This window comes from Anolis carolinensis, chromosome 1 (assembly GCF_035594765.1).
Source record: "Anolis carolinensis isolate JA03-04 chromosome 1, rAnoCar3.1.pri, whole genome shotgun sequence".
In the NCBI taxonomy this organism is placed as follows: Eukaryota; Metazoa; Chordata; class Lepidosauria; order Squamata; family Dactyloidae; genus Anolis; species Anolis carolinensis.
The window spans coordinates 251,664,329-251,688,040 of record NC_085841.1 but is presented as its reverse complement, the minus strand read 5'-3'; the positions used below and the strand labels follow the sequence as shown (position 1 = coordinate 251,688,040).

General features: G+C 40.9%; 1 protein-coding gene across 10 annotated transcripts in view; it reads right to left on the bottom strand.

Moving 5' to 3' along the window:
• Nucleotides 1-23,712, bottom strand: part of kalrn (kalirin RhoGEF kinase) — a 627,264-nt gene that overhangs the window by 79,131 nt on the left and 524,421 nt on the right. The window contains exon 1 of one of the 10 annotated variants that reach the window (XM_062972086.1): nucleotides 16,596-16,898. The exons of the other annotated variants lie outside the window; for them this stretch is intronic. Coding sequence (XP_062828156.1) covers nucleotides 16,596-16,686 — 91 coding nt within the window. The 5' untranslated portion in view covers nucleotides 16,687-16,898. Of the gene's footprint in view, nucleotides 1-16,595; nucleotides 16,899-23,712 lie in introns of those variants that run through there. 10 annotated transcript variants of the gene reach the window in all.

Below are 23,712 nucleotides of genomic sequence, written 5' to 3'. Positions count from 1 at the left end.
ATGACATGTAAAACCACATACATATAAAGGTATTATTTCATCCCACTGTCATACTTTTCTCTTTGTCAGGGTTGTGTGTTTTCTGGGCTGTATGGCCATGTTCCAGAAGTATTGTCTCCTGATGTTTCGCCAACATCTATGGCAGGCAGCTTCACCTCACAACCACTGAGGATGCCTGCCATAGATGTGGGCGAAATGTCAGGAGAGAATACTTCTGGAACGTGGCCATACAGCCCGGAAAACACACAACAACCCTGTGATTCCAGCCATGAAAGCCTTTGACAACACATTTCTCCTTGTAGTCATACTATTTACACTATACCTCGTTCTAAAGCCAAGTACTAGAAATGGGGAAAAGGAGAATTCATTATTAAATGCACTGGACTAAAAAGTTAACAATACTTCTTAACTTTCCCTTTCTGCAAACTATCTATCAAATAGGACAGCTTTTGAGGTCTTTCAAAGGGTCTCCTCTCCAATGCATTCTAACCAATTGTTCTCTGTAGTGATATCAGTGCCCCCTCCATTTCTCAATACATGGCACTATACAGATGGTCAGTTTTTTTGGAGCTTGTCCCAGAGACTTTTTAATGAAACTTATAGTCAAAGCAATTCAATAAGCTGTGCTTCAAACAACCAGATAAATAGTCTAAATTGCTATACCTAATAATTCCATCATGTAAGTGATATAATGTACTACATGGCAGATTGGAATCTAATAATATTTAGCAAGTTCTAGTTGGGCACAATGCATCTGTGCGTTTACAACCAGTGCTGAGATTACATTTTAAAACTGTGTGCTTGGGGTAACTGAAATTGTACACCTGTAACATGAATTCCTCAATTACAGTAGAGTCTCACTTATCCAACATAAACGGGCCAGCAGAATGTTGGATAAGCGAATATGTTGGATAATAAGGAGGCATTAAGGAAAAGCCTATTAAACATCAAATTAGTTTATGATTTTATAAATTAAGCACCAAAACATCATGTTATACAACAAATTTGACAGAAAAAGTAGTTCAATACGCAGTAATGCTATATAGTAATTACTGTATTTACGAATATAGCACCAAAATATCACAATATATTGAAAACATTGACTTCAAAAACGCGTTGGATAATCCAGAACGTTGGATAAGCGAGTGTTGGATAAGTGAGATTCTACTGTATTTGAATTTAAATTGGTACTTCTGGCTTCAACATTTTCCCTTTCTTTAAGTATCAATTATTTTAAATGCTCTAAACTGGACTTCTCCAGTCTTTACAAGGTTTTTGGAGGGGGGGGGGGGGGAAGAAGTCAGTACTAGGTGATATTGACATCTAGTTCTGCTGGGGAGATCAGAAAGAAAGCAAGAGATCATATCCCCCTGACTGATAATTGTATTCCTAATCAAGAACATGGCAACAACAAACAAATTCAAGCTACGTATGCTAATATCTTTACAACTGCTTCCATGTCGAAGATGGAATCAGGTTGTAGGAACAATATATATACACACACATAGTTTTGTACAATGATTTTATTATGCAAGCAAGTAGCTGTGATTTTACCTTAATATATTTCTCTAAGTATACTAAGGTATGTCAATTTTAAAATGAAGATAAGAACAAAACAAGACTACTTTTCTGGCATACATAAGGTAGAAAGGTTTATAGGTTAGATGTAATTTAGGGTGCTGGGGCCTTGCTAACTCTACATAAATGGGCTTCACACATACAATGTTTTGCTTCAAACAACTAACGGAGTTCTCTGATAGCAAATTACTCCAATCTGGAGGTATTCAAAATGGACAGTTATTTTTATTTTCAAAGAAGCTGTCAGGGTTACTAGAAGCAGTAATTCCAGAGTTTTCTTGTGTCTGCTTAGAAACAGAAATGACACTTTCCCTAATTTAAGAATAATCTGCCAATATAAATATGCATTGCAAGCTGAGTGCATCACTTCAAAACTGAAACTCGGAAAGCAAAATTCACTTATTTATTCTTGACATAATTCTATTTACCTGATGTCCCTAAATCTAATTTCCCTATAGTGATGAGAGCAGGAAAATGGCCTGTGGGCAAAGCTTGTCCAACTAATCCTTTCTTCACCAGATACATTTTAATAAGAGAACAACCCCCACTAAAATAAACCACAAAACTCCCCACAACATACTTTGTTTGATAAACCCTTCTCAACCATTAATCAAACGAGCAGAGTAAGATGCCACAACTCTGATGGAGGGAAATATGGTTAGTCATCTACCCTACAGATGCTTTTTCCCCCTATTATTTTTGTCTGTTACTTTCTATGCAAACATGGTCACACATGGAGGGAATGCCATACAACATATTGCAGTGATTCTGGAAAGTATTATTGTACAATTAGTTTCGATAGAGCCAAAGAATAACAGCAGAACACGCTGAGCATTGTTTTATTTCCATTGTTTGCCATGGAAAAGTATACTAGCTTTTGAGAATCTCATCATTTATTTGATGGAGATGTCTCGCCACTTGCAGATTTTGCACTCCCCAAGGGGAAAAAAGCTGTCCTCTTACATAATGTTTTATATAAAAGCATAGAATGCCATTTCCATTACAACAGTTAGACAACCTCTACTATATGTTAACAAGGGCTTTTGTAAGTCAGCACATTTAAATAATTCCAGTTGTTTCCTCATAGCTATCATTCAGGAAGTACAAGGAAACTTGACAAACTTGTTCAAGGCTCTTGGTCTTCACCATTATTTTCCTTGCCAAACGTAATTTCAGATCAACTGGACTAAATCTGTATTTACATTCTTTGCTTTAGAACTCAACTGGAACACAAAAAATGAAAGCCCATAACTTTCCTTATAAGAATAGCTTGTTGCAGTAGAAATCATTCTAGAGATGTCACTGGATATCATGCGTCACAAAAACTCTTCTTTTCTTAGCAGTTCTCAATAGTTCTGTACGGATGAAAGGAGTATATGGATTCTGTGCTGTGCTTCACACTGGACAATATGATACATGAAGCACTGAAATTCAGAAAATCTCTACCCAAAATTTCACCCACTGCTTCATGCAAAGGCAAAAGTGAGCAGAGTTCTGGTTGTCCCTCCATTTCTTACTAAGTAAGATCCTGGAGGTGTCTACGGACAACGCCAGCTCTTTGGCTTAGACATGAAGCACCAACCCCCAGACACGACGAGACTTAATGTGTAACTGGGTTGCTGTGAGTTTTTACTTTGAAAGTCTTCTGTCATATCAGTTTCCAGTGCCCTCAAAGTTTGTCTGCCCACCCATCCTAATCCTTATGATTCAGAAACCATAAACTATCATTAGAAAATGTTCACAAGAATTATATCTTCCTTTCATATACCGCACAATCAGTCTGTGGCTGTATTTGTTTCAACATTCACTTCTTAAGCTTTTTAGGCAGCAACATATTCCATGCATTTTCCCATGTTCCGAGGGCTGTTCACAGGTCATATCTCAATTTTGCCTGCCCGTGAAGCATATGTTGAACACAGAAGACACACCTCTTAAGTTTTCACTATTTGTTTTAATAATTCAGCAAAGATGTCCATTATCAATATGGTACTTTGCACAGAGAAACACACTGTAAAGTAGTTATTCTCATTGCCCTTTTACTAATTAAAATGTAATGCTATGGCAACTGTGAGAGTTACTCACAAAGTATACAAAATTTATCGCCATTAAAGTAGTCCATATGTTAGGGGCAGATTTTAAACTTACCCATGAACTGAGTAGTTTTAATAGGTGTTAGCATTTAATAATACAGAGATATTAGTGTGGGAAAATCAACAAATTTAGCAGTTTAAAACAGCATGTTGATTTAAATGTTGCCCTGCAATAAATTTGAATGTATTTTAACTAGGAGCTTCATCAGACTGTCAAACTTGACAAGATCCATGTATAACAATGCATTGTAGGGTTGGGCACTGGGACACATAGCTGGGATACATATCTTAGCTATGCAAGGGATAACTTTGTTGTTGCTATGATGTATAATCCACCAAGAGTGGGAGGTAGGTGCTTCTTGTTGTCTTTGCAGACATTCAGAGTGAATCAAATGAAGGAAGACGGGAAAACTTTAAATAATTGAGGGATGACAAATGAAAAATATGAAACTTAAACCAAAGGGGAAGAGTATATTAATTGGTTGATTTCAGGCATGGCCATACTTTGCTTCTCCAGGTGTTAAGAATTGTGGGAGTTGAAGTCCAAAACATCTGGAGGGGCGAAGTACGCTCATGCCTGGTTTACCTTCTCTAACATTGTATAATAATGTCCAGAGGTTGTGTCCTGAGTTTTGTAACTAACAATCAAATTTCCTCCCTTATCTATGATCAGAAAATTCATTTTTATGGACTTACCTTCCGCTGGAACTCCCTCCCTAAAGAAATAAAAACCCTCTTATCCCTTAAAAAGCTTTTAAAAACTCATTTATGCACACTCACATATGGAGAGGACGAAGACTAGTACACCTTTATATATATCCTCACCTAGATATTGGGCATCTACTTCAGCCTGTGAAAATTGTGAGTGATGGGTTATATTATGTTTAAGTTCAATTATGAGTTATTTTTATTTTGTTTTATAAGTTCATTTTGAGATTGTTTTATCCACTGTTTTGATTTGATTTATTATTGTCTGTTTTCAGCATTGAATGTCTGCCATTTTGTTACTTTTGTTGGAACTCGCCATGAGTCCCCTTGGGGAGATAGGGCGGGGTACAAATATTATATTATTATTATTCTGTCTTCTTTCTGGCAAGTTTTCAAGAGTGTAAAATATACTTTTTTCAGTCTTTTTTGTTATTAAAAGTCAAACACATTTTTGTTTGTAAATTACTCGGCAATCTAAAATTTCTCAACAGAACACCACACTTCACAGATAAAGGAAGAAGGGATAAGCTAAACTCATCTTGACTTTCCTGATCCAAATGCTACATGCTATCTCCTTGGGAAGATGTGTGTGTGTGTGTTGGTATGTCTGTGCTTTGAGTCTCCTTTAAGAGAGAAAAGTGGATATTAAAAAATAGAACTAGTTGTTGAGGGTGGGATTTTGGTCCTTTACAGTCCAGTAGGTGCCCCTGGTGGTGCAGCAGATTAAACCACTGAGCTGTTGAACTTGCTGACCAAAAGGTCAGCGGTTCGAATGTGGGGAGCGGGGGAGCTCCTGCTGTTAGCCCCAGCTTCTGCCAACCTAGCAGTTTGAAAACATGCAAATGCGAGTAGATCAATAGGTACCACTCCAGCAGCAAGGTAATGGTGCTCCCTCCATGCAGTCATGCCGGCCACATGACCTTGAGGTGTCTAGAGACAACGCCGGATCTTCGTTTAGAAATGGAGATGGGCACCAACCCACAGAGTCGAATACGACTGGACTTAATGTCAGGGTAAAACCTTTATCTTTACCTTTTACAGTCCAGCTCCTCTGAGCTATAAAGATAAAGATGCCTATTGGTTCTATAGTGGTCGACACAAGGGGATACAGTGTTCCCTCACTTATTGCAGGGATTAGGTTCTAGGACCACCCACAACAAGTGAAAATCCACAAAGTAGGGATGCTATATATTTATACATTATTTTAGTAGTTATACACTATTTTAAGTCTTTATCAACCCATCGTGTGTTGATAAATTGCCTCCTTCTCCTCCTGTTGCCGCTTGGGCTCCTTTTCTCTCCCTTTAGCTTCTCCTTCTTCCCTTCTTTAGTCTGTAAATTGTAATTTTTTATTATTTATAATATTCTTTTAGAATTTATTGAAAAACCACAAAACAGCGAATCCGCAAAAAGCGAACCGCGAAGTAGTGAGGGAACATTGTACATATTAAGAAAAAACTGATAGCTGGTTACACTGTAATGATGTGCTTCACTGGAAGGTCAAATGGGCCGAGAAAGCAGAGATTATTTTCTTTCCCCCTCTAGACAAAGAAGGAGTGAGGGAGGTTTGAGAAATGAGTTTCTGCTGAAACTGGGAGTGAAAGGAGATAGGGAGCTGATTTTACTCTATACAGGAAATCCTATGGGTATCTGATGAGCAGAAAGTGGAATGTTAGAGCTATGAGCCCTTATCTTTAGCACAGTCATTCTCTTGTGGAATCTTTAAGACTACTGTATAGGGAATGTTTTAGCTCCATGTGGGGACATGAAAAAAACCTCCCACAAGGATGGTAAAAACATCTGGGCGTCCCCTGGGTAACGTCCTTGCAGACGGTTAATTCTCTCACACCAGAAGTGACCTGCAGTTTCTCAAATTGCTCCTGACATGAAAAAAAGTTCCAGAATTATGGATATTGATTTGATCAATAAAAAAGGTAAAGGTTTCCCCTGACGTTAAGTCCAGTCGTGACCGACTCTGGGGATTGGTGCTCATCTCCATTTCTAAGCTGAAGAGCCAGCGTTGTCCATAGACACCTCCAAGGTCATGTGGCCGGCATGACTGCATGGAGCGCCGTTACCTTCCTGCCGGAGCGGTACCTATTGATCTACTAACATTTGCATGTTTTTGAACTGCTAGGTTGGCAGGAGCTGGGGCTAACAGCAGGCACTCATTCCACTCCTGGATTTGAACCTGGGACCTTTTGGTCCAGAAGTTCCGCAGCTCAGCACTTTAACACACTGTGTCAAAAATAAAACTTTGGGTCTTGGCACACAGCTCCTCATGTCCATTATACAGAAAAGCTAAAGAACCATTGCTGTCTCAGGAGTCCAGCCACACCTAGCAACTGTGACTTTCCCACCCAGGTCTTGCAAAAGACTTCTGGAGGGAGTAGAAGAGTTTATTTCAGATTCCCCACAGATGGATAAAACTCTCAAGGGGAGAGCTTAGTCCATCCGTGGAGATCTTAAATTAAGTCCTGTCCGCCTCAACTCTCCATACTCTGGTAGGGAAGCATCAAAGAGTTGCTGCTGCAGCGGAGGAAACAAAGTGGATGGGATATTTTCTCTCTCTTAAAACACCCTCTAATCTCTCCTTTCTCCCTGTAGAGAAGCACCAAAGAGCCACCGCCACAAGAGAGTAGAAGGGTTTCGGGCTTCTTTCACATTCTCCCAGGATAGACTATTGGTTCACTCCATCCAGGAAGAGCCTAGAAGTAGTGCTAGAGTCAAGACCACCACCATTTTTTCAAGCAGGCATTACAAAAGGCCAGAAGTGGTAGATAGACGTCCTGCTCTGACCCATGGTTTTCTTTACCCAAGTTGTTTTCAGTTAATTTTTTGACAGACTATATATGGTAACTATTTCATTCTGGCATGAGTTTTTTTCCATGTCAGGAGCAACTGGGGTTGCTTCTGGAGTGAGAGAATTGGCCGTCTGCAAGGACGTTGCCCAGGGGACGCCTGGATGTTTTGATGTTTTACCATCCTTGTGGGAGGCTTCTCTCATGTCCCCGCTGGAGCTGATAGAGGGAGTTCATCCGCGCTCTTCCTGGGTGGGATTCAAACCTGGTAGCCTTCAGGTCAGCAACCCAACCTTCAAGTCACAAGGCTTTTATCCCCTAGGCCACCGGAGGCTCCTATGAGTTTTCATGGAATAGGGTATATGCTTGTATTAAGTCCTCTACATATGAGAATAAATCTTTTGTCACTGAAACAGTATACGTCTTCAGTGGTCTTCCTTGAAGAAAACTAGAATTTTATTAGGTTTCCAAAGGTCAGAGAGACCATCCACTTTTTCATAGAATTCTCTAAAAAGGGTTTGAAAAAATCTAGCCTGTTGTGAATCAAAATCATAAAGCTCCAGTCATCTCTACTTTACATCGTTTCACCAGCTATTTGGATTTGTTTCATTCTATAGGCTTGTTTTGCCATTATTCCAGAGAGCACAATACATTGCAGACCCACTGGGCCCTATCACACCACACTGTTATGGCTTTATTATTTCATTTTAATTGCCTTGACCACATTCTATGGAATTCTGGGGTTTCTAGTTTGGTGAGGCCCAAGATTCTGTCTTTGAGAATTCAAAATCCTCTTCTCTAAACTGCAAATCTTGGAATTCCAAAGATTGCCATGATAGTTAAAGAGAGTGGAATAACAGTGCTGTAACAGTATGGTGGGAGCCTGAAGATGCAACGATCCTTTCAGATTCTAAACTAGCATATATTGAGTATCCATGTTAAGCATTTTGGAAGGCAGTATGCAAGTCTATTTTACTGCCAAAATTTATGGAAAACACTTAGAAATCCTTCAGGTGAACATGTGCCTTGACAACGTAAGAAATATTCTTGTTCTGAAAAGGTTTTTTTTTTAATACGCACAACAATGACGGAAGAGAAAGAGACACAAGTTTTAAAATGCACACTGAAGATGAGTTGAAACAGAAATTCAATAAGAAATCCAGCTCTGGATTCAAAAGTTGACAAGAAACATTTACCATTATATGATTTTAAAAGTTGTTTAAAATGCTAAATGAAGATATGCAACTGCCACTTCATCCAGCAGCTCTGTATGTGTCCAAGGATGCAATCCATTTTATTCTTGGAGTGATCCTGTACAATGAATTATACTGAAAGCTGGTGGTGTCTCCCAGTGAACATGCTCTACAAGATTTTGACCCAGGAATGATTAAAATGCATTGGAGTTAGAGTAAAACCAGCAAAGTTAAATTCTCTCTCTGACCATGATGCAACATTTTGCAGTGAAATTGTGACTGTGCAATTGGCACACCAAAATAAATCCCAAAGGACCTTTTAAACAGTAGATGTCCAGAGTTTCACTTATGGACAACATCATGCATGTTTCTGGTCCCATTCAGAAAAATATGGAGGCCAGGACATATTCCCAGAAGAGCTAATAAAATGTGGGCTCAGGAACAGCAGTGGAGTCAGATGGTGTTCTACATAACAGGTATATATAGCAGCACTCTGAGAAGACACCCAGAACTGAATGCATGCCTATTTCTGGAGAGGCACAATTCCAGCTATCATATGAAACCTTCACACTTCTGACACCTTGTTCGAATCTTGGGGCTCCTTTTTTCTTTGAGAACAAAAAAGAAATCAGTAGGCCAACTGTATTCTTCAGCGAGTTTTCCTCCTTTGAAAAGTTTTATATTGTTTGATTTAGACTATTACTCGATGCTGACCTTGTAAGTGAATGAGAAATACTCAAGTCACAGCACAGCTCCACTTATCTCAACCTACATTGTAAAGTACAAGGTTGGGAAAAATTGAATCAGCTCATAAGCTGCACATACTTCAAGGAATCTCAGGTAAAAGAATAAAGCACAGACAAGTGTGCTTGCAATACGGCTGATATATTCTATCCCACAGGAACCTTAATGTTCTAAATCCTTTTTCATACACATACACACATAAACATGCCTTTCATGACTCTAACATTCATCTCTATTATTCTATCACTGACTCTAAAAGCAGGGAACTTGGATAAACGAGTGATCATCTTCCGAGGTTATTTTTATAGAGGTTCCAGGCTCAGTAGCGACCCAAAATAGAGACTTGTTATCTCAACCACGTCCTCAGGTCATCTCAGGGAAAGTGCTCCCATCCCTGTAAACACATTCTCTGAAAGTGGCCAAACGTTGAGAAAATCCTATGATTCAGGCCTGATAATATGTATGTGGTGTGGACTCATTTGAAGTCAGCAAGACAATGGTATCCACGTACACCCTAGAGGTTAATGATAGTGAATTATCTTTTAGACTATTACCTTCCTCAATAAGAACATCAGAATTACAAAAAGGAAATAAACTTATGTCACTCAAGTCAGCCCTACACATTCACTGAGGTTAATGGGACAGGATCACCACGAAAGTGGAAAAACATGAATAAAAATATACTATTGTTTTACCTAAGAGAATATCCGGGCAGAGATTTTTCTCCCCCTAGTTAGATCACGTGTTCACTTCACCCTGTTTAATTATTCGGAAAGTGTAAAAGATTCCTCAGTTAGGGTTCTCCCCAAGGGATGTTTTGAACAGCTAGCAAAAGGCAAAGTCTGGAATACAAGATATCAAAAGTTGCTTGAATTTCATCTCACTTTTTCCCACTGGTTCAGACTGTACAAACTTGACCATGACAGGGCTATCTACCTGATTAGGCTCACATTTAGCCTTCACAGCCCTTTGTTTTCAAAGTATGCCCACAGCGGTGATTGACAGTACATACATGGGCACCCCTCTGGCTCTTCATTTATATGTTTGCGGGGCCCCGGAAATTAAGGTTTTGCTTCACTATTTGTTTTCCTGCCCTCTGTTTTCTGAGGCAATAACTAAACTCCTGGGGCCTATTCTTTATCTCCTTCAGACCAATACTGTGTCAGAAAAGATTTTCTATCTTTTGGCTGACACTAACCCTGTGGCCACTCACAAGGTGTTTCTTTTTGCCCTGGCAGTACAGAAAATTTGGGCAATGTCTGAAATTGCTGTCGACTGTGCTGGGGATGCTTTTCACTAATAGTGACTGTTTACATCCAAGGTCCCTGCTTAAGTTTTAATACGTTTTACTTAGTTTTACCTGGTTTTTAATTATGCATGTGCTAGTCCATGCAGTATCTTACGTAGTATTTTAAGGGTGTATCTCGATATTGATATATGTAGCATTTTGATTATTTATATAGGATTTAAATGGTATATTTTATATTGCATTTAATAATCTGGTTTCTGTGTATTTATTTGTTTGTCTTATATGTGAAAGACCTATGGGCTAAGCATCGAATAAAACTACCCAAGAGAATACCTCCCTGGGAATCTTCAGGTCCTCTGCAGCAACTATATGATCAACATATGCCTGAAGCTGACCATATAGCTACACTGGAGGACTAGAGCAGGCATCCTGAAACAGTGGCCCTCCAGCTGTTTTAGCCTCCAACTCCTAGAAGCCTAGCCAGCTTGTTCAATGGTCAGGAATTCTGGGAATTGGAAGCCCAAACAGATGGAGGGCCACAGTTTGAAGATGCCTGACCTAAAGATTCTTAGAGAGAGACCATATTGGGCAAATTAAAAAGTAATCAAATCTGCAAAAGTGAAACCTGCAAATGTGGAGGGTTGTATATAATCTTTCAAGTTGCTATATTTTGAATTACAAAGGTCTCCCATTTCCGATGAAATTTACTGTAGTCACCAACGTCCCTTAACATAAGGCATTGAAGATATGGAAAACACCAGTTTCTTTTTGTTAATGAAATCTACATGCAAAGTTATCTTTGGAACAATCCAAACAAATATGCCACTATTCTATGGTTTGCTGGTTGGAACCCTCTCTCATGTCCACCAACACGTACACTTTATAAACAGCTCTTTCCAATGGCTTTTAACAATGAAAACCTTCATTGGACTGTGAATTTGTAGTGCTAGGTTGGTACAGCAAAGGCAGATCTTGTTGCCTCGTGTTTCTTGTGGAGAACATAACAGAATGAGCACTGTGTGCTAGAACTGGATGAAATGTAAATAGCAAAAGCATATGACTACAAAGCATAAGTCACATTTCTAGACAGTCAAGACCATTTTAATCACAGTCAGAATTATTCCTAGACCTGAAGATATTGAGACAGTAACTAGCAAATCATTCTGAAGTTTAGCTTTTCAGTTCTTCCTACATAGGAATGCTACGTAGCTAAGATCTTTAATAAAAAAAATATCCAAGCTGTGTTTAAAACATCAAGTATATTATTATTATTATTATAGTTTACTCTAAGAAGTGTATGGTTTTTGAATATATTTCAAAGGAACTGCTTGGTCAAAAGATTAGGCACATTTTAAACAAAGACTTTGGGGCACAGGCAGTGTCTTTAGAAAAAAGCTATTTCAATGTCAATCTGAGTGCTGTTTCACATACAGTAGAGTCTCACTTATCCAAGCCTCGCTTATCCAAGCTTCTGGATTATCCAAGCCATTTTTGTAGTCAATGTTTTCAATATATCATGATATTTTGGTGCTAAATTCGTAAATACAGTAATTACAACATAACATTACTGCGTATTGAAATACTTTTTCTGTCAAATTTGTTGTATAACATGATGTTTTGGTGCTTAATTTGTAAAATCATAACCTAATGTGATGTTTAATAGGCTTTTCCTTAATCCCTCCTTATTATCCAAGATATTCGCTTATCCAAGCTTCTGCCAGTCTGTTTAGCTTGGATAAGTGAGACTCTACTGTATATCTTCTACAATACTCAAGAATATCACCTGGGGAGAAAACTGCATGGATTCAATATGCTCACTGTCACATTTAACAAAGGCAGTTATGTCCACAGGAAAGGCAGACCTCCTGATAGTATGCTGCATAGGAGGTTACGTCTATGACCATAGTCATACAGGTAATTTTTCACATGGGAATAACATAGTACTTTCTCCAACTATCCCACCTATATTACTTCAACATGCACAACAGGTCTGCATTGTAGTCGTAAGGTACATCTAATAAGGTAAAAGTTTTACCCTGACATTAAGTCTAGTCGTGTCCGACTCTGGGGTTGGTGTTCATCTCCAAGTCTAAGCCAAAGAGCCGGCGTTGTCTGTAGATGCCTCCAAGGTCATGTGGCCAGCATGACTGCATGCAGCACTGTTACCTTCCCACCAGAGCAGTACTTACTGATCTACTCACATTAGCATGTTTTCAAAATGCTAGGTTGGCAGAAGCTGGGGCTAACGGCGGGAGCTCACTCCGCTCCCCAGATTCGAACCGCCGACCTTTTGGTCAGCAAGTTCAAGAGCTTAGCAGTTTAACCCACTGCGCCACAGGGGTTTCAGGGTACATCTACATTGTGGAATTAATGCCGTTTGTCACCACTTTATCTGCCATGGCTCAATGCTATGGAATCCTGGGAGTTGTAAGTTGGTGAGATACCAGCACTATTTGGCAAAGGCTAAAAGGCAATGGTTCCATAGCATTATGTCATGGCAGTTAAAGTAATATCAGACTGCATCAATTCTACAGTGTAGATGCTTCCTTAAACTGCTAACAAGGACTCACACTGCATATCAAGCGACATGAATAGGCAAGTATGGATAATGCTGGTGACAAGAGATTTATAGCTGTCTTAGTATGGTAAGTGCATCCTTATAATTATTTCTGGAAGGCAAAATACAGTGTTTTATTATCCTATTACACCCTCCAACATTTCCCATGTATGACTAAGTATCATCAAGATGGCAAGTTATTAACGTGGGCAAAAAGTACACAAGAATGCAACAGTTTGCTTTTGCCTGAGCCTACTGGGGAAGGCAAGATTCTCCCCCTGTTTCACTTCTCTCTCCTGCTGAGTTAATGGAGTACAAACCACTACTGCATCTTGGACTATGCAGCAAACGAAATAAACTGAGCACCAAGGGGGAAATGGGGCAGTTAAAAAGCAGCTGAACGGGTGAGATCACAAAGGATTACCCGGGACTGTCTCTGCAAAATTAGGACAGGTGGAGGATGTGCACTTAGATTGAGATCAAGGGTCAACACAGGATCCTTCAGGTGATCCCTACTCTCAGAAAAGGGGTTCGTACAGACACTGGAGTGCGGGGGTCTTTCATCAGAGCAACTTAGAGAGAAAAAGATGGACGTGCCAACTGGGATCAGTACTTGCCTCACTTTTCCCTAAAAAAGGCAATATTGTGGGGTCTTCCCCAAGTCCAGCATTGAGCATCCCACAGAGATCTCCAGAAGCTGGATGGCAACTAAACTAGGCACTTCCCTCAGTAATCTGCTCATCTACTAAATAGGAAATACTGTAATGACCTTCCTCCTAAAGCCATTGAGAAAACAAACCTAGCAAGTACTTATGTAAAAGGCCTTGGATTTATCTTTGACTCATCTCTCCTTTACGTTTCCAGTATTACATCTGGAACTAAATTGTATCATTTCTTCCTCTGTAGCACTGCAAAAATACAGTGCAAAAAAACCTAGCCCCTTGGCAAAACCTCTAATATACTCCTGTTATTGCTCTTGCAATCTGATGTTTTCTTGTCTTCCGTTGTTTCAGCTTGTTATAGACAACACAACAATTGAAGTGTGTACTTAGTAAAGCAAGCTGGCAACTAGACAAAGCTACTTAGCACAGTTAACACTTTACCTTCTCACTCCTAAGATATAGGATGCATTTATACTATAGAGTTAATGCAGTTTGACACTACTTTAACATCTCCGGCTCAATGCTACATATTCATGGGACTTGCAGCTTTACAAGGTCTTTAGCCTTCTCTGCCCAAGAGTGCAGGTGTCTCACCAAACTACAACTCTCATGATTACATAGCACTGATCATGTCAAACTGCATTAATTCTATAGTGTAGATGAGTCCTGGGCAAACTTGGGCCCTCCAGGTGTTTTGGACTTCAACTTCTACAATTCCTAACAACCTACTGGCTGTTAGGAATTGTGAGAGTTGAAGTCCAAAACACATGGAGGGCCCAAGTTTGCCCAAGCCTAGTTTAGATGCACACAAAATCACCCCCCCCCCCCAAATAAGGAGACTGAAATTATGAGAGAACAAATAGAGGAAAATACATCTGAATTCAGACTCCTCGACTGCTGTCAGATTCAAATAGTTCATGTACAAATTATATATATATATATATATATATATATATATATATATATATATATATATCCCGAAACAAGTAGTATTTTAAGAAATGTACACAGAAGGGAACGTCTTCCAGGAGGGGTTGATTTCAGTGACAAGGCAAAGCCACCAAGTGCCTTGCAGAAAAATGATGGTCTCTCTCGCGCCCCTTTTTATATTACCGTCTATTATAAAATCAACGCAGCCTTAGCGACTCCCTTTGCTTTCTGGCCCCGGGTAACAAATCACAACTTGGGACATGTGCCATTGCATGACAAGGGCAGCCCAGCCCGTTGAGTCAGGAGTAAATTCCGCTGTGGGGAAAACACACACAGTATTCCAACCCTTAGATCCACTCTGACAATATATACGTGGAGAACAACATCTGCACTGTGTTGTCTAAGGCTTTCACAGCCGGAATCACTGGGTTGCTAAGAGTTTTCCGGGCTGTATGACCATGTTCCAGAAGCATTCTCTCCTGACATTTTGCCCACTTCTATGGCAGGCATCCTCAGAGGTTGTGAGGCATATTGGAAACTAGATAAAGGAGGTTTATATCTCTGTAGAAGGTCCAGGGTGGGAGAAAAAACTCTTGTCTGTTGGAGGCAAGTGTGAATGTTGAAATTAATCACCTTGATTAGCATTGAAAGCAGGGCTGAAGCCAAGGGGGAGGGGTTAGGGGTTCAACCGCCCTCCCCAAAATTTTGGCCCCGATTGAAAGGCCTCGCAGCTTCAAAGCCTGGCTGCTTCCTGCGTGGGGGAATCCTTTGTTGGGAGGTGTTACCTAGCCCTGATTGATTCATGTCTGGAATCCCCTGTTTTCAGAGTGTTGGTCTTTATTTACAGGAGAATTCCAGCCATGAACTAATCAGGGCCCACTAACACCTCCCAACAAAGGATTCCCCCAGGCAGGACTCAGCCAGGCTTTGAAGCTGCAAGGCTAATCGAGGTGATTAACTGCAACATTCACATTTGCCTCTAACAGACAAGAAGGAGTTCTTTCTCCCACCCAGGACTTTCCACAGATATATAAACCCCACTGACTTAGTTTCCAATATTTTCAATGCTAATCAATGTGATTAACTTCAGCATTCACACTTGCCTCTAACAGGCAAGAGTTCTTTCTCCCACCCTGGACCCTCCACAGATATATAAACCTCACCGAGTTAGTTTCCAATATATTCAATGCTAATCAAGGTGATTAACTGTAACATTCACACTTGCCTCTAACAGACAGGAAGGAGTTCTTTCTCCCACCCTGGACTTTCCAAACCTCACTGACTCACAACCTCTGAGGATGCCTGCCATAGATGTGGGCGAAGCGTCAGGAGAGAATGCTTGATTGATTCATGGCTGGAATTCTCCTGTAAATAAAGACCAACACTCTGGAAACGGGGATTCCAGACATGAATCAATAAGGGCCACCTAACACCTCCCAACAAAGGATTCCCCCACGCAGGAAGCCGCCAGGCGTTGAAGCTGCAAGACCTTTCAATCAGGGCCAAAAGTTTTGGGAGGGGGGGGGGGTTGAACCCCTAACCCCTCCCCCTTGGCTACAGCCCTGCTTTCAGTGCTAATCAAGGTGATTAATTTCAACATTCACACTTGCCTCCAACCAACAAGAGTTTTTTCTCCCACCCTGGACCTTCTACAGAGATATAAACCTCCCTTATCTAGTTTTCAATATGCCTCACAACCTCCGAGGATGCCTGCCACAGAAGTGGGCGAAATGTCAGGAGAGAATGCTTCTGGAACATGGCCATACAGCCCGGGAAACTCACAGCAACCCAACATCAATACTGTGGTATCAAAGCAGTTTGATACCCCTGCTACGGAACAGTGGGCGCTGTGCCAAATGGAGCTGGTTTGCCTCCCCAAACGATCCCACGGCAGTTCAAGTGGGGTCGCTTTAATTGTACCAGCGCTGATTTCCTTCCAGTTTGTCTCTCTATGGAGGACCTTGAGCGCCCCACCAAAGCAGCGCAGCCGGAGTTACTGATTGCCAGGCTAATCTCCCCGGAGCGCGGCTAAGCAAACACTCCCTCGCTGCCCGGCCAACCCCTGGCTTGCTACCCCGCTCACCTGGGCACGTCTTCGGGCAGCAGCAGCAGCAGCACTTGGCCAGGATCCAGCCCAGGCAGGGGGGGCTGGCGCGCCTGCTGCCCCCCTTCATGCTGCCGGAGGGGCGCTCATGGCAAGGCGCTCTCCTCGCCGCCCGGACCCACGCCTTTCTCCAAAACCGGGCAGGCAGAAGCCTCTCCAAGGAAGGGTGGGAGGGGCTCTGGGGGCGGCCCCACAGGCTCAGCCCCCTTCTTATGCAACGAGGCCGGGGCAGGACCCATCGCCAAACTTCCCCGCGTTGCCGCCAAAACAATCCAGTCGGCCCTGGACGGAGAGGGCAACGCGCCCTTCCGAATGGTTTTCCTCTGCGCTTTGAGGGTTCTGTTTCAGGCATGGGCAAACTTCGGCCTTCCAGGGGTTTTGGACTTCAACTCTCACCATTCCTGGCCTCAGGCCCCTTCCTTTTCCCCCTCAGCCGCTTAAGCGTCCAAAACCCCTGGAGGGCCGAAGTTTGCCCATGCCTGGTCTATATCTTTAATGTAGAGAAGTCTTGCCTTCAGGGTCCAAGAAGAAAAATACAAGGGTGCATCTATCGGTTTTGGCAACACTTTCCCATCCCCGGCTCAATGCTAGGAAAACCTGGGAGGTGTATTTTGAGAAACCCATATTGGACAAGCAATGGAGCCCCCAGTGGCGCAGCAGATTAAACCGCTGAGCTGTTAGCCTTGCTGACCGGAAAGTTGGTGGTTTGAATCCGGGGAGCGAGGTGAGCTCCCGCTGTTAGCCCCAGCTTCTGCCAACCTAGCAGTTCGAGAACATGCAAATGTGAGTAGAGGAATAGGTACCGCTCTGGCAGGAAGGTAACGGCGCTCCATGACTTTGGAGGTGTCTACGGACAACGCCGGCTCTTTGTTTTAGAAATGTAGATGACCACCAACCCCCAGAGTTGGACACAACTAGACTTAATGTCAGGGGAAAATCTTTATCTTAAAGTACTATATAATTATTATTATTTTTATTATTATTAATAATTATTATTATTAAGAACTGGTGGGATCACAAACCTGCAAAGATTGTGGAAAATGAACACGCAAAGATACTGTGGGACTTCCGAATCCAGACTCACAAAGTTCTGGAACACAACACACCAGACATCACAGTTGTGGAAAAGAAAAATGTTTGGATCATTGATGTTGCCATCCCAGGTGACAGTCGCATTGAAGAAAAACAACAGGAAAAACTCAGCCGCTATCAGGACCTCAAGATTGAACTTCAAAGACTCTGGCAGAAACCAGTGCAGGTGGTCCCAGTGGTGATGGGCACACTGGGTGCCGTGCCAAAAGATCTCAGCCGGCATTTGGAAACAATAGACATTGACAAAATTACGATCTGCCAACTGCAAAAGGCCACCTTACTGGGATCTGCACGCATCATCCGAAAATACATCACACAGTCCTAGACACTTGGGAAGTGTTCGACTTGTGATTTTGTGAAACGAAATCCAGCATATCTATCTTGTTTGCTGTGTCATACAACGTCGTTGTGTCAATAATAATAATAATAATAATACTTTATTTATACCCCGCCACCATCTCCCCAACGGGGACTCGGGGCGGCTTACATGGGGCCATGCCCAGAGCAATACAATATAAACAGCATATAAAAGAACAACACATCACAACACAGTGAACAATACAATAAATAATAATATCCATTACAATACAAATCAAGGAAACAATGAAAACAAGGGCGGACCACATGAACATTTAGTTAAAACTCGGGGTGAGAAAGACATAAGAATAAAAACCATAGCGAACAGGGTCATAAGGAAGTGGCCTAATATGTTTTATGTAGTATTATTTTATGTAGTATGTAGATATGCCTAATATGTTTTATGTAGTAGTTTTATTCAATGCTTGAATAGTTCTTTCGCACACAAGGCAAACAATTCCATGAAAACCAGATCATTAAATACAATACAAAATACACCATTAAAATCCTATATAAATCATTAAAATGCTACATATATCAATGGTGAGATATGCCCTTAGAATACTACATATGGTTATGTGTTGTTCAGTTTTAACGGTTTTAATTCATAGTTATACGTCATGTTTGGCATTGAATTTTTGCCATTTATTATGTTGTAAACCGCTTTGAGTCCTCCCAGGGGCGAGAAAAGCAGTATAAAAATATAATAAATAAATAAGGCCTTGACGCTTCTTTGACCAAAAATGCCAAGTTTTGCCAAACTACAACTCTCATGATTTCATAGCATTGACCCCTGGCAGTTAAAGTGGTTTCCCTGATTTGTGGTTAAGGATCTCGTTCAGTTTTGGAAGCTAAGCAGGGTCAGCTTTGGTTAGCAAATGGATGGGAAGCACCAACAAATTCGGCAGGCTGTATTTCAGAGGAAAAATCACCTCTTGGGTATTCCACGCCTAAGGGGATTCTATGAAACTCCCTAGGGTGGCCATAGGTTGACAGGCGAAATGAAGACATACATATGTCAAACAACGACTCACAGTTAATAATGGGGGTGAGACAGCAAGAAGTGAGATAAATTTACCACTAGGAAGGGAAATTCACCCCTGAGTTATCATGGGGGAAAGGTGTCTCCACTGAAGCTTTATCAGCAATCCTTGTTTCCACAACAAACCATTTTTTTTCAAAATGCAATTTTCACTGGGACAAAAAAATGAGGTGAAATCTTCTGAACAAGGGCCCAGGCAGAAAAACAAACATCACAGAAGTGTTAACCCTTCCCTTTGCTATCCAAACCTATTTGTGTGTGTCAGGAGCAACTTGAAAAACTGTAAGTAGCTTTTGGTGTGAGAGAATTGGCCGTCTGCAAGGACGTTGCTCAGGGGGATGCCCGGATGTTTTCATGTTTTATCATCCTGTTGGAGGCTTCTCTTATGTCTCCACATTGGGAGCTAGAGCTGACAGATGGGTGCTCACCCGCTCTCCCCAGATTCGAACTGCTGACCTTTCGGTCAGCAGTTCTGCCGACACAAGGGTTTAACCCAGTGGTTCTCAACTATGGGTCCCCAGATGTTTTGACCTTCAACTCCCAGAAATCCCAACAGCTGGTAAACTGGCTGGGATTTCTGGGAGTCGTAGGCCAAAACATCTGGGGACCCACAGGTTGAGAACCACTGGTTTAACCCATTGCGCCACTGGGTCGTATCCAAAGCTAAAACACATATATTTCTGGATAGCGTTACACTTAAAAAATGTACCTGTTCTTACGTACAAATTAAACTTAAGAACAAACCTATGGAACCTATCTTGTTGGCAACTTGGGGACTGCCTGTATACAGTACGGTCCATTCATTAGGGCAGAGCTTTCCAAACTGTGTTCCAGGGCACATGAGTGTGTTAGCTGCAGTGTGTAGATGCGTCCTGTGAAGGTAACATGCAACTTCTTGAGTCTATGTGAAATAAGCAATATGAGCTTGCATGCATTTTTTACACAGCACAGGTGCCAATTAGTATGGTGCACTAATCAGTAAGATATTCCCCTTGGAAAATCTTGGAAATGTATGTTACTATATTATAAATCATGTATTTTTAAAATAGCAAGGAAAGGTTTTAACGAGATATGTTGTGTTCTCATACATTTTGCTATTACCATTTATGTATATGTTCATATCTCTAAAGGGTTAGTTTAACCTCCAGTTTGCTTGTAAAACTGAATTATTGTGTTGCGAAATGATGCATGTCTAAAAAGTATGCCAAAAATATTAGAGCTTCATTCAGTATGAAAGCTGGATACAGGGTTTCGGGGTTGTGGTGGACTGGAAACAGAGGACAACCCAATCTTCTCCAAATGTAATGTTTACTGTACTTTCCCTTCTTGAGATGAGCTGCCTCTTTAGTTTTCAGCTGATCCCTGGAGTAAACGGAAGGGGGGGGTCAGGGAGGGATTTGTCTCTTGAGTAGAGATTTATTATGCAGGAATCCACAGGTGAAGCTTTGAGGGTGTTGTGCTAATTAAAATAGCGAACAAATTGCAGCAGATCAAATAGCTAGTAAAGGGGAATGTTCAACAGGGAAAAACACTCCTAGTAAACCGAAGACACTTCCCTCCTGAATATTTCAGATGAGAAAACCAAAGGCACATTTAAAACTACAGTCAATGCAGAGTGGTGGAGAATGAATACGATCAGCTTTTGCAAGCATAGATACACTGATGGGAGAAAATAGCATTTGTTGCTGCCAATAGTTTTAATATTACATAATACAAAGATAATCAAATTTCAATGCTCAAGGCATGAAGTGCACATCATAGTCAAATTCTGCAGGATGGAGTAGAAAGAGAGCACTTGTCTTTCTCTCTTAGTCACAAAGATACAACAAGATCTTTCTGTATATGAAACATGAGGAAAGGGAATTTTCCTGTTGGGTTTTTGTCTGCAATAGCAGGAGTTCTGCAGTGAGTGTTTTAATCACTTCAAATTAGAAAATTCAACTTTAAATGTGTAAATGGTTCTGCTGTGAAGATGTTGATATTATGGTTCATTATTTATATATGATTTCCCTGGATTATTTTCTTCCAGGATGTAGACCAGTGGTTCTCAACCTGTGGGTCCCAAGGTGCCTACAACTCCCAGAAATCCCAGCCAGTTTACCAGCTGTTAGGATTTCTGGGAGTTGAAGGCCAAAACATCTCGGGACCCACAGGTTGAGAACCACTGATATACACTAATCAATCTTCCTCATGAATACAGTAGGCTCTAGGAGTCCAGCAAGATTTAGTTACATGACTCCATATGAATGCCATGATCCAGGGATGCTCAAATCCCATTTTATGGTGTACAAAAATGGTGTCATTTCTATAAAAATGACAAAATCAAGGTTTCCCTTTTGGAATAAAATACAAATAAATATTTAAAAACATATTGATATTCAATCTATGGATATGGAGGGTTGACTGTACTGAAGTAGCTTCCATTGAGACCTCACTATCCATTACCCTCCACGCCCCCTTTCTGGAGTGAGTTTGTGTTTGCAGACTGAAAGAGTGTGACTGACATCTCTGAGTAATGCTGAACCTTTGCTGTGATTCCCTGTCACTCCCTTCCTTGTTTGTTCTTAGAGGTAGTTGTTTTTATCTATTTGCAGTATGCCACAGATATGTCTTTGTTTTTTCTTAGTATATTTTGGTATGATGCCTCTGGATTATAAATTCATTTGGAATACTCTCAGTAAATTCTGCTATTATATGCGAGTTGGGCACCTCTTTTACCAGCCTTCCTCCTGTGACTTTAGCAGCAGGCAAGAACACAGGAATTAAACAGGTGGTGATAAAGTTGTACCTGTTTGATTATGCTTACCAGGACTAAGGGACACTCATTCAAAGTACTCACCACACCAGCATCTATCGTTTTAGAAAAGGGTGGTACAGTAGAGTCTCACTTATCCAACATTCTGGATTATCCAACACATTTTTGTAGTCAATGTTTTCAATACAGCATGATATTTTGGTGCTGAATTCGTAAATACAGTAATTACTACATAGCATTACTGCATATTGAACTACTTTTTCTGTCCAATTTGTTGCATAACATGATGTTTTGGTGCTTAATTTGTAAAATCAACCTAATTTGATGTTCAATAGGGTTTTTAAAATCCCTCCTTATTATCCAACATATTCGCTTATCCAACATTCTGCTGGCCCGTTTATGTTGGATAAGTGAGACTCTACTGTATACCATGCAGCAGTGCACAAGTTTACATAGGGACCACCAAATGCAGCATTGCCCAAACACGAGTCAAGGAACATGAAAGGCATTGCAGACTAATTCATCCAGAAAAGTCAGCCATAGCAGAGCACTTGATGAACGAACCTGGACACAGCATATTATTTCAGAACACATAATCGCTTGATCACTCTAACAACCACCATATCAGACTACACAGAGAAGCCATTGGAATCCACAAGCATATGGACAATTTCAACAGAAAGGAGGAAACCAGGAAAATAAACAAAATCTGGCTACAAGTATTTAAAAAAAACTCTAAAATCAGGGCAGTAAATAAAGAACAACACACACACAAAAACCCCAAGGGAATTCCAGACAGGAAACCATCAGGACCAGCTGACACCTCCCAACAAAGGATTCCCCCAGGCAAGAAGCAGCCAGGCTCTGAACCTACAAAGCCATTCAATGCTAATCAAGGTGGTCAATTGCAACATTCACACTTGCCTCTAACAGACAAGAGTTCTTTCTCCCACCCTGGACATTCCACAGATATAGTATATATAAACCCCACTTGCGTAGTTTCCAGCAGGCCTCACAATCTCTGAGGATGCCTGCCATAGATGTGGGTGAAACATCAGGAGAGAATGCTTCTGGAACATGGCCATACAGCCCAGAAAACTCACAGCAATCCAGTGATTCCGGCCATGAAAGCCTTCGACAACACAATGAAATAAATGTTTTAAAGTTTTTCCAAGATGATTCCCCATAAGAAAAAGAAGCTGTTCAAAATGAGCACTATGTAGAGTGTATATTGGGGTACTGACAAATGCCATCTGGACAGCAACTGCCCATTAAAGAAAAGAAAAGAAAAGGAACTGCCACCTTTGTTCTCCAGCCTAGAAATAATGCCTGGAGATGAGAAATATTAGGATTAGTGTGGGTGGATGTTTAGAAACCCAGAGATCACGTGAGTGGACTTCAAATGGGATAAAGGAGTCTCTTTTAAGAGAGAAAAAGGGAAAACAAAGGTGGCATTTGTAAGAAGAAACTAGGATTATGTTTTCAGGATAAATGTAGGAGGAACAATTCATAACTGAGAATTAATTCTAGAAAAGAATAATGACCAAGAGATAATCTAGTCTACTTCTATCTAAAAATCTGTTAACAAATACGGAAAACAAAACATTGGTCCTCGGATTTTAAATATTTAATATACTTCCAATCCTCAAGAAATATATTTTGTACCTGCCAGAATCCAGAGACTTAAGAAATTTCAAAGTTTTATGCCTATGGGTATGCTTCTCTAATGACCTCATCACATGAGGTACTTGTCAGCGGCATGTGCCAGTTTGCCTATACTTTTATGACAGAGGTAGTTTTGTCCACTACCTCCTCTTTTCAATAACACAGTGAAGAGATCCCATCTGGAA